Genomic DNA, 12,181 nt, shown 5'->3' on the forward strand with positions numbered 1-12,181 from the left:
CATCATGTACTGTCAACACTCGCCTACCTCCAGCATGGCCGCACATCCACATTACTGCCCAAAAATGTACATCCTACTTTCTCTCTGAAATAAAATGGTTTCAAAGTGACCAATACTGGTGGAAAACTAAATATTCTTAGTTTCTCAAAAAAATCTGCAACAGTGAATACAAAATTTACATAGCGTAACAATCAAAGAAATATAAGAGGTAATTTTCACGCACATGTACTTGTAAACATGTTTATTGTCAATGAGGTCTCAGGAAAACCTCCATCAGATAAAACAGGCTCAGTATTCTAAATAAGTCACACACAATGACCAGCCATAAAACACCACATTCAATTTTTTTTTTTTTTTGAAGAAATTGGAACTTTACACTACAAATTTACACATTTTCATCATATTTTATACTTTACAGAATTATCACGTTTAAGTTTAAAGGTCAAGTCCATCAGTATTTTCTGAAATAACTTTTGTATTAACAGTAACCAATCAAATGTCTTCATGTCTTGTCCAAGTATGTTTCTCAGAGTACAATTTACTATTTAATAGCCTTACTTTAATTTAGTGTATTTGACAGTTTTACTGGTATGTAATCATTTATGTGAATATGGGTATTCATTGAGCTAAATATCTGCCTATTCAAGACCTAACAGAATACATTCACCTTCTTTTCCTGAAGTTTTGTCCAATCTGCATATATTACACATATTGAAATTGAAGTGATTCAATTTAAAAAATTTCAAATTGCATGTTGAAAAAGTACACTTATTTACTAAGTCACCCAGTGCCTGATCATACACCCACATGTAGATATACAATACAAGTTACTTTTCATGTTGTTTACAATCATTTCCTCGTGGCTCTGAAAGCATTTTAAGAAAATTTACAATTTCTGTGCATTTAAAAATGTACCGTCTGTGCTTTTTATTTACATGGGGTACAACAAAAATCCAGAAAACGTAGAGTGGACGTACTGCCCCGCGTATAGTCCGGCGGCCTGCTCTGATGGGAGCTGAATGTGGACCGTGTCTCCTTCTCTCAGCAGGAGGACCGCGCTCCCCGAGGCCTGGTCCAAGGAGCCTTTTTTGCACTCATCGTAAGTGTACATTACCGGCTCATAATTCTTCATCAGTGCCACCCAAACATTCCCGCCCTTGCAATGAACATGATAAGCAATGTAGTACACCCCTGAGGTGCTACAAGTCATCATCCCTGTAGCTGGATTGTAGTCTTGGTTCCCGTTGTACAATAACTGGTCAAACACGACCGGTGAGCCAACGAGAGGAAAGGGGTTGGTGAGCTTGGCAGTAAAGGCGGGCATTTCCAGACCCATCCCCCCAAAACCACCTCCACTCATTGGTTGCTTTTGGCCCCTGTAGGGCCCGCTCACAGGAAGAATTTTACCCAGGTCAGGGGATAGCGCAGGTATTCCCGGTGGACCAGGAGGTCCCGGTTGCCCTGCTCTTCCAGGAAGTCCAGGAGGCCCGCTGGGACCGGGACTACCTTGAGGACCAACCTCACCAGCTGGCCCTCTGTTACCATCCCCAGGATGACCGGGTTTTCCTGGAGAGCCTGTTTCGCCTTTTCGACCCGGCATTCCAGGGGGGCCAATTGGTCCGCCAGGTCCCCCCAGTCCTGGAATACCTTGTGGTCCTTGATGGCCTTTCTCTCCGGGATGCCCGCTGTCTCCTTTTGTGCCAGGTATTCCTTGAGTTCCAGGAGCACCAGGTAAGCCCTTAACACCAGATTCACCTTTGGGGCCGACGGGCCCCTGAAACCCTCTTGGTCCCGTGAGTCCACCCCCTCCTGGTTTTCCAATCAGACCCGGAAGTCCTGAAAGCCCAATATCACCCTTTGTTCCTGGAATCCCTTTGAGACCCTTTTCACCATTTTCTCCTTTTGGCCCAGGAAAGCCGAGACTACCTGGAAATCCGATTGCTCCCGGTGGACCTGGTGTTCCGCTCAGACCAGTTACACCAATCACTCCTGGTGGTCCTGTGACACCTTTGTCACCCTTTGGCCCCATTGGCCCAGGAAGACCCGTGTGTCCTTTTTCACCATGAGGTCCTGGAAATCCTGGCTTTCCATAACCCGGCAAGCCAGTGCTCCCTGGTAAACCAATAGGACCGTGTTCTCCTTTCTCTCCTGATTTCCCAGGCGGTCCTTTGGAACCATCCGCTCCAGGTTTTCCAATTCCTGGCATACCTGTTGGACCTGGGGGACCTCTTTCACCATTCAAACCTACTGAACCTGGCTCTCCTGGAAAGCCAGGTTTTCCAGGTAGCCCCGGCTGTCCAGGAAGACCGTTCATACCAGGCTTCCCTATACCCTGGACCCCAACAATTCCAGGTGAACCCGGTGGTCCACTTGGTCCTCTTAAACCAGGAAGTCCAGGAAGTTGAAGGCCTTTCTCTCCCTTGGGGCCAGGCGGACCAGGTGGTCCAAACAGCCCCTTTTGACCAGGCTCCCCATGAGCACCTGGAGGTCCTGGCAGTCCTTGACCTCCTGGTCTTGACATTCCAGGGAGACCTGTGGGTCCTGGAAACCCCGGTGGACCAGGAGGACCAGTTGGTCCTTCTACCCCTCTGAGACCAGAATCGCCTTGAGGTCCTTGGAATCCAGGCCCTCCAGGTTTTCCTGGCAATCCTGGCACACCAGGCTTTCCAATGCCTGGGTAGCCCTGAGGACCGGGGGGGCCAGGCTTACCAGGTAACCCTGGCATACCCTGGCCTGGAATCCCGGGAGGTCCATGTGGTCCTGCTGGTCCTGGAGGTCCTTGAATTCCCTGGGCTCCTTCCCGTTGGCCTTCAAACCCTGCACCAAAAGGAGGTGGTCCTTTAGATACCCTCGGATAAGTATGTCCTGCCAACACAATTGTACAAAGTAAAAGATGGAGTTGGACCAAAAATACCAAACCATTAAAAGCTAAAACACTTCAAACCAGGGTTGGGGTCAATTATAATTGTACTTGTAACTGATCATTAATTAAAATTGTAACAAACATTGTCATGTTAATTGAAAAAAAAATCTGTTGCTCTTGTTGAATTGTAATTGAGTTCAGATAATTGGCTTTGTAATTCTATAAAAACTGACAGAAAAAAGCCTCAGACCACAACAAAAATATTAATACCAGTATTTTTTATTGATTAGAAAGCCAAACAATGTAACCAAGGGACAAAAAAAAAAAAAAAATTAGATATAAAATATATTTTACTGTATTTTACATAACTCATTATCATACGAAATGCAAATACAAGAGGACGGCTACGTTTTATGAGCTTATTTATTAAAGGCTCAGTAATTGGGATTAATTGTAATTAAACTTTAGTCATTGAGGACACAATTATAATTTACTTTTAGAGGAATCAATACTTTTAATTCTAATTGGAATAATGCTGGTCACTGTCATCTTTCTTTCTGTCTTTTTTTTTTTAAGTCAATTGCAAATAATATAATAAATTAATGCCACAAAATTAAGTCCATGTCATAATATCAACTCATAATGAACTGGTGATGTATTACTTCATGGTTTTGAGCAATGAACAAAAACCATGTAGAATTTAGCTTTTCATCACTTTTGAGTACTTTACTTTAACAGTTAAATACAGTTTGTGCACCTTTTCCAGGGTTTAATGGCCTTTCTTTGCCCTTTTGCAAAAGCAGCTGAGGAAACTCGTTTCCGTACTGAGGCAGCGGTCGTACGTCCTTGCTGTAAGGTAGGTGAGACATCTCGTTTCCTGCAAACTGCTGCTGAGGGAAGGCTTTGTTGTGTTGAGGCAAGGGCTGAACCGGGGAAGAGGGCTGTTTGGGTCCATAATACGCTCCACCTTGAGCCAAGTGAAGCAAACACAGGTGGGATAGTGCTGCCAGCTGATAGAGGAAATGAAGGGGTGCCGCCCCCATGTTCTGCAAACAAGCAGAACAAAGACATAATTCGTGTAAATAAAAAGTTACAGAACATTTCCACTGTCAACACTAAACACATCAAAACACTGGAAACTACTTGCATGTGTTGTGCAGTTGAGCAGATGGGGAGAGATTTGTCTATAAAACTAAATATCCACATTTTTACACGTTTTATTATTTGTGTTTGTATTTTTCATTAATTATCATGTTTAAATCTTCAATTGCGCTTCGGAATTGCGCAAAGTGTGTTTGTGGATCTGATTCATTTTGAAGACAAACATAACGCAGCTTCACTCACATTCTCACACAGAACAGTTGACCCACGTGTGTGTGTGTAAACCACCACCCCTCCACTAGGGAGCAGTATTCAAGTCTCTGCTGAAGATTAATTCCATTTACCAAAACAAAAACAGATACTACAATTATATTTAATAACATCATTGGTATTTACTGCACTGAATCGCCTCCTATTGATCATAGTACAATACTTAACTACTTAACTACTTTGTATGGATTTTTATTAGTGATACAATTTAAAAACTTCACTCTAATGTACTATAGAACTGTATTTCTCAAATGGAGGTACTTGAGAGAGAGGGAGAGGAAAATTAACAAATGAAAGCAATTGAAATACGTGCCTTTATACAGTGTATTTTTAAATAAAAACAATAACACTACCAAGTCAAATTCTTTGTGCGGTCTTAAAAACTGTACTTGACAAATAAAACATTTCTGATTACGATTCTAAATATTACTAGCAACAGACCAAACAACAACAAAGACAAAAATATACTGAATGATATAAACAATGACAAAATACACCAACTGGCACCATAAACGCACAAGAGGAGACAAAATTACTTTCTATTACAACGCAACACTCAAAATGACAAACACACACTAAATGAAATAAAATACACAAAAATAACAGAGAACAAATACAAAATGAAACACACAGAGAAACAAATTTAAACAATACGAAAAACACACAAAATAAAACAAAAACATACTCATACAAAAAGAACAAACACCAACACAATACACAAAATGATATAAATTAGCTTAACTACAACGTAAACTCAAAATAGTCTTGGTCCCACATGACTGTAAATGATACAAACTATAGAAATTAATCCATTCAGGAGCCACTACATACAGTTTCATTCCACTTACTTACAAAATCAGATTCTTTAAAATGTGTGTTGTCAGTTATTCATTCCATCATTATGCTCTATAGTTGTAAACGTTGTAGTCAGACAGAGGGGGAAGTTACTTGGCTTCAGAAAAAAAAAAAAAAAAAAAAGTATACTTGAGCCATAACAGTTTGACAACCACTGCTGTAGACTAATGAAACTTTATCCAACCATCAAATGGATTTGTTGATCATAATACAACAGTTGGTTTCTCAGAATCCATTAACACTAAAACATAATAAGAAGGTCTTTATTTCCTCACATTTGTCAGTACTTGAGGTGCAGTCTGTCTGAATACTTTATTGGTACATTAGTGTTTGATTCTGTGTGGTGAGGATTCTAAGTTTAATGACTATACACTACCATTTATTTAGACAAACTGGTGGTATCCTGCCTTCCTTAGCTGCATTAACGAAATTAACTTAATGTTTTATCACTAAACAGACATGCAGCCCTTGGTCTAATTTCATGCGGCCCCCAAAGTAAACATACAAAATGACAGAAAAAACAAAACAAAAGCATACATTAAATAATATGAATAAGAATACATTAAAGAATTACAACATTGCAGGAAACAAGTAAAAGACAAGAGACAAACACTGAAAATTCTCCCAAAAATGCACACAACTACAACAAAAATGAACAAAACAACAATAATACACAAAATGACTGACAACATATACAATTACCAAAAATGACTAAAAAAGTACACATAAACACAAGAAAAACATAAAAAAATGACTCAAACACGCAAAACGAAAACAGAAATACATAAAAATGACCCCAAAAAAATCTTGAACTTTATTACTATATATGTTAAAAAAAACTTGGCTAAAAACTGTTTCAAAATTAAAAGCGCACGCCAACTTATCCACAAACTCTGCTCAATCCTCAAGCACAATTGTAGATTTACGCCCAATAATTTATGATAAATACACACACACGTCTCCCCATAAATGTCAGCATTTTCACTGTAATAAAATATAAACGGTTTCTTCTGAATAACCAACACACATCATAGACACCAGCATCACTACTAATATAATGGAAAATGAAATACTGTCTCTTTTTAATATTTGTCTCTTTTCTAATATTTTATACCCATGCACTTTTATACTGATTCACTTTTTATCCCGACAGAATTTTAGCGTACCTGATGTTCTTATGGTGATTGTGTCTGTTTACCTTGAATCTTTTAAGTGTAGCTATATGTTGTTGGGAGGGGCATGTGCAATTTCATTGTACTTTTTAACGCAAATCCTGTATTTTTGAAGGCACTCATTTTGAGCAAGCTCAATTCCCAGATCAACTGTAACTACAATCACAACGTAAAAACAAACACACTGCAAAAACTATATTTTCTTTGAATGTCAATCCTGAACCTGAAACATCTCGATCACATGAACTGGAAATCTATAATATATCTACAACATACGCCTGTAGAAGCTACATCTCACACAAATATGAACTAAACCCACAGAACAATCACAGGAGAACACTGCAGTTAAAATACATTCTAATAGAGCTATACTGATGATCAGGAGCAGAACTCATTTTATTTTCCTTTAAGTGATTTATTAAGGGGAAAATTTAAGACTGTGGACCTTTTTAATCTGGTAATCAGTGAATTAAATACACTTGAGATTGATTGAAGAAGGCCGTAAAATCCAATTATTAAAGCCTACTTAATAGCAAACAAGAAAAACTAAATCTACTGGAATGTTTGCCAACATTAAGTCTTGGTAATCTCACCACTTCATAAAAACCAGTAAAAATCCAAGCATACATTCAAGTTAAAACAAAGATTAAAAGTGATCATTTAAATCCAGCACCATGGACAGAGAAAACCACATTTAATGGTCACACATGACCTGACATTAACAGGCATGGCCTCTGTACTTTATACAAATTATATTGTATATATGAAAAACATAAAGCAAAGCCCTGAATGCTGTATTTCTGTTTTGGTTTTAAAACAGTAAAACAAAATAACCACACTGTTTATATGTTATTTTGATTTGGTTTTAAAATGGAATAACCAAAGAACTAACGGTACATGGATTTCACCTGATTGACGCAGATACCAAATAATGAATTATCTTCAATTTAGAAATCCCTCGTTTTACCAGATACGACACAATCCAGTTGCTTCCCTAAATCCTTTAGTGACGCAGTTTCCTCACCTGCTGCACGGAATTCACTAAGATGTCAACAATGATTAGTGCATGTCCAGAACTGGTGCAGACCGCCCTTATTTAAATGAGCGTTTTGTACGTGTTGTGTTGAACACTGCGGGAAAACATGAGTACGCGGAAGCCAAAATAACAATGTGAAGCAGCAGAATTGGAGGTGTCCATAAAGTAAACAAATAAAAAAAATGGATGGATTACAACAGATAGATATAAATAGATATTAATTATTCATCCCGCAGTGGAGAAATGTGCGTGGATGTGACTGAGTGCATGCGCGCAGCTGATCGCGTGCGTGCAGCGATGATCTCTGCGTGTGTGTTTGCACCTGTTATTCAGTCGTACTATTTTCTGGCACTAAAACTATCACCGCAAACAGTTCCAGATTTCATTAATCACATTGCTCCCCCTGCATACATTTCCTCCTCCCATATTTTTGCTCCCCCTCAAAGATCCGCCTACGATGCATATTCATTAGGAGGAAACGCACTAAATGGATTAAGAAGCACCGCAGCAGCACACTCCTGATTCACTGGGCTTTGTACCCCTTATTAGCGAGTGGAGTAATGTTTGCACACATTTTAACACCACTAAACCTTTAATGAACCCGCCCCTCAATCAGTATTTCCACTCACTCATACCGTTCCAGACAGTGTAATCATGACAAAACAGTTACTGTGATTAGGATTTAACTATAGCGCATTCCTCTGCGCAAACATGAAACGAGCCACTCTTCAAAACCAATGGATATTAATGAAGTTGATGTATGATGTGAGACAGCTGACATCTTGTAGACATTAAAGCATATTAGTACGAGGGGAGGGATGAAGAAAAGCCAATAAACTGGACTGAGCGCTGATACTTGACCTGCACCGAACATTCTGCCAAAAAAAATCCACTTGATTGAGGCTAACAAATGTTCATTATTATTGGCATGTGACTGAGAAACGTGCAGGAAAAGCAGCATTTGAGGATGTTAACGGAGCCAAACCACAGTCTGTGAGAAGTTTAAAAAAAAAAAAAAGTACCCTGCCTTTCTCATGCACTCACAGAATAAGAGGCAGGGAAACATTTTTGTTGATATGAAACTGTTTCAACATGCATTCCCATGTGTTGATATGTCAGAAATAACATCTGTAGCTTTGGGAGTTGTTCTAAGAATGAGACAATGAGCATTAAACACGATTCGACTTCAAAAATAAACCCCAACAGTTTTGAACGTGGTTGGTTTTCTTGCGGCGTGTCCGGATGAACAGGAAAAACAACAAAACCACAGCCACTAATCCATCCGTGCCTCTGCTGAACAAACTCTGCTTGCTGTAGTTAACGCAGCATGCACAGTAATCATGCTCCAGATGTGATATTCCATGTAGTTTTTTTTCCTCTAAATATTATTTGCATTTGAAACAAAATGATGACAATCCCAAGTGTTTGTGGCTGAGTCTTTCTGCCAGCGCCGTCAGCCGTAGGTTACAAGAGACCAGCGTTCTTTGTCATCTTCGTTTTGTTTATTTAAAATAATCCCATTTCAATGCGTCGTGAACAAAGGCATCGTCAGCCTCTGATGCTACTGCCAGGCTTCTACATTCTCAGTCAGGAGCTGTACCAGAGGTCCCAACAATTCTTTGAGCCACACAAGTAAAAAATAAAGAAAATACATAAAAATTTAACCAATCAAAAAGTTTTTTGGAGATTTTTACTGTTTCTTCATGTTAAAGATTGTGTTTTTTTTCTTTTTGCTTATTATATAACACCATGTCTGTGAACCAGTGGAAAATTGACAGGAAATTTTGCATCTTAAGTTTAGTTAAAATGTCATTACGATTTTCATTACAGATTTTAAAATATAAAGCAGTAATTCTCACATGGAGCAACGTGATGCCACTATAGCCTTGGGGAATGTTGAGAGAGGAAAATTAACGGACTAAAGTATTAAAATAGGATTTTAAAATAAATAATTTTTTTTAGTTACAAATGATAATCATAATATTGACGATGGAAATTATTTTTTTTTTATATTAAATTCAGTTCAACAAAAGTCATCTAAAAGTGCTTTCAAAATTTCAAATTGGTAATAAAAAAGAAAAAACCCAACAAATCCACATGACCAAGCATAAGCGACAGTCGGAAGAACCAACTCCCCTCTAACACTTTTTCTTTTAGAACATGAACTGAAACGGCAAGAGTCAGTATTGATTATATTATATAAAATAATAAATAAAATGTGTGTAATCGCACATTTTCTCTCATTATGCTCTATAACTGTTTTTTAATAGTATTCTGTGGGGCTAGTTCAATTCAGAAACAACATAAAGGGGTACTTTTATAAAGCACACATGAGTTTATGCATTTTAATTCTTAAATTACGATTATCTCAACCGCATATTTGACGTTATTAATGTTTCTAAATACATGCAGACAATGAGATGTAATCAATGTGTATGAGATGTCTTACACATACACACACAACATCTTATTGGACATAACTTCCAGAAAAGAAATGTGAACATTATGGTGTTTTAATTAGTTCGCAAAATTATCAACACAATTTGATATAGTTTTGTATGTAGAGAGAAGAGAAGAGAGAATAACTAAACTATGACTAATAATAATAAAATGTATTTGACAAACACTATGAAGAACATTTTTTGAACACTGTTGTGACTCTCCAGCAGAAAATGAATAAAATCAAGCTTTTTTGTCTAATATTCTCATGCTCCCTAAAGGGTACCAAACTATTTTCTCCCTTCATCGTTCAAAAAAATACAAACAAAACAAAAGTGTTGGACACTGTTACTGCGTAGCTTGATGGAATTTAAAGCAGCTACAGTTCCTTCCTGTGTCAGCATTCCTTCACACACAATAACTCCATGTCTTGGTATTTCCACTGACCACAGAGGGTTGTGCACGCTGGTCAGTGCATCATCAACACATACTTTCACTATCAAAGCAGCCTCTCCATCCACTCACTGCAGCACTGGGAACCACAGGCCGACACATTTTTAATCTCAGGCAGAAATCGGAGCATTTTTTTTCCAGACGAACCAGCGTGTCTGATGTCAGAGGCTTCATCTGACATCAACTCAGACACTTTGAGGTTTACACTCATTAACCAGAGGTTGTTCATCAATGAGAGGCAAGAATGTAGCATATATTTACTCTATAGACGGTTTATTTTACGTGACATGTTCCGTTCCGTGGCGGGAGTGAGCAATTTTTCCCAAACTTTTCATGGGGCATGATTTCAATTCAAAGTTCTTGCTGTGGTTTTGCCCGTCGTCAACAAACCTTGGGACAATAATCAGATCTGATCACTTACACTCAGCTCAAACCACAGACAGAGTTAGCATGCAGCTGCATAAACTGCATACTGTCAAAGCTCTCTCTCTTCTTCTGTTTATAATGAAAGTATGCTATGATTGCAGCGATTACACTTCACATTTTATTGTAATATATGGTCAAGCCATCAAGTAACACAGATGTTTACTATAAAAACTACTGACACGTCAAAGAAGGTCCCAATGAAGTGGTTTTGTTACATTTTAAAAACTTCATTTAGAGCGACACGCTGCATAATAACACTTTGTCACCAACTTTATTTACATTCTCAGAGAAAACTATGGTCAACTAGCTTTTAAATCTGACGTTTTAGTGCTTCGTTACCAGGGTTGGTCTCAGTTACATTTTTCGTTTACAATTACGTTTTTAAATTATCCATGTTCAATTACAGTTTAGTCAAGAATACAGTGACCAGCCTTTTCCCCCTAATTGCAATTAAATTATGACTGAATTTTATCACCTGAAGTTCAATTACAATTAATCACAATTACTGAGACTGAAATAAATTACCTTGTGTTAGCTTTCTGTAAACATCTCTTATAACGTGTCTTAAATCAAAATCAAAAATACATCATTTCATCTATCATCTAATACCTTTTTTATCCCAAATATTGCATTAAATGTAATTACAACAGGCAGATTTTAAAATTTTTATTGACAATTACAATTATAGTTATGCCATAATTGTAATTAATTATTAATTATGCCAGAAGTGAGCAAAATTTATCACAGCGGGGGCCACAAAAATGTGTTTGTTTGATCAAAGGGCCACATTATCAACATTCATAATAACATAATGACCAATGTGATCATTAACACAAAAAAGAACAGTGTTTTTATGGGAATTTTGTGGTTTTCTGTCATTCTGTGTATGTTTGTTGTTGTCTTGCTTGTTATGAGGCATTTCTGTTGTCCTTTTGTGTATTTTTCCTATAATATGTATATGTGTCTGTGTTGTCATTATCTGTAATTTTGTATATTTTTTTTAGTCATTTTGATGTAGTTTTGTCTTATTTAAAGTAGTTTTGTGTATTACTCTTTTGCTGTATTTTCCTGCAATGTCCCATGTAATCCTTTGTATTTTTTTAATGTATCCTTACTTTTGTTTTGTGTATTTTTCTGTAATTTTTTACGTTTCCTTTTGGGGCCGCATAAAATTAGACCGAGGGCTGCATGTGGCCCCCGGGCCGCCAGTTGCCCATGTGTGCATTACTCAATTAGAGTTATAACTGACTCCAACTCTGTTGGTTATATATCATCCAGTTCTTTGGATGCTATGATGTTATATTTAGGAGGACCAGGAACATTAAGGTGGACACATTGTGACATTGCAACTACAGCAAGCCAGAAATTAGACTTTGAAAATACTACATTTAATGCCAATATGAACCATTTTACTGCAGGAAATGGGGAAGTCTACGCTACCATGGCAACCATCAAATGCCTTTAACCTCATGAAACCAGTTGGAGCTACGTGAATGGAACACTTATTTAAGTAATCAATACGTCACATTTTGTCAAAAATGTCGACCTCCAAAAGTGTGCACTTTT

General features: G+C 37.8%; 1 protein-coding gene across 4 annotated transcripts in view; it reads right to left on the reverse strand.

Annotated features, from left to right (window-relative positions):
• Positions 1-327: 327 nt before the first annotated feature.
• LOC114477215 (collagen alpha-1(VIII) chain-like) overlaps positions 328-12,181 on the reverse strand; it is a 90,322-nt gene continuing 78,468 nt past the window's right edge. For all 4 annotated transcript variants that reach the window (XM_028469433.1, XM_028469425.1, XM_028469440.1 and 1 more), the window contains 2 exons: positions 3,621-3,909; positions 328-2,865 (listed from right to left, as the gene is read on the reverse strand). In XM_028469433.1, coding sequence (XP_028325234.1) covers positions 932-2,865; positions 3,621-3,906 — 2,220 coding nt within the window. In that variant the 5' untranslated portion in view covers positions 3,907-3,909 and the 3' untranslated portion in view covers positions 328-931. The remainder of the gene's footprint in view (positions 2,866-3,620; positions 3,910-12,181) is intronic.

This window comes from Gouania willdenowi, chromosome 2 (assembly GCF_900634775.1).
Source record: "Gouania willdenowi chromosome 2, fGouWil2.1, whole genome shotgun sequence".
NCBI classification, from domain to species: Eukaryota; Metazoa; Chordata; class Actinopteri; order Blenniiformes; family Gobiesocidae; genus Gouania; species Gouania willdenowi.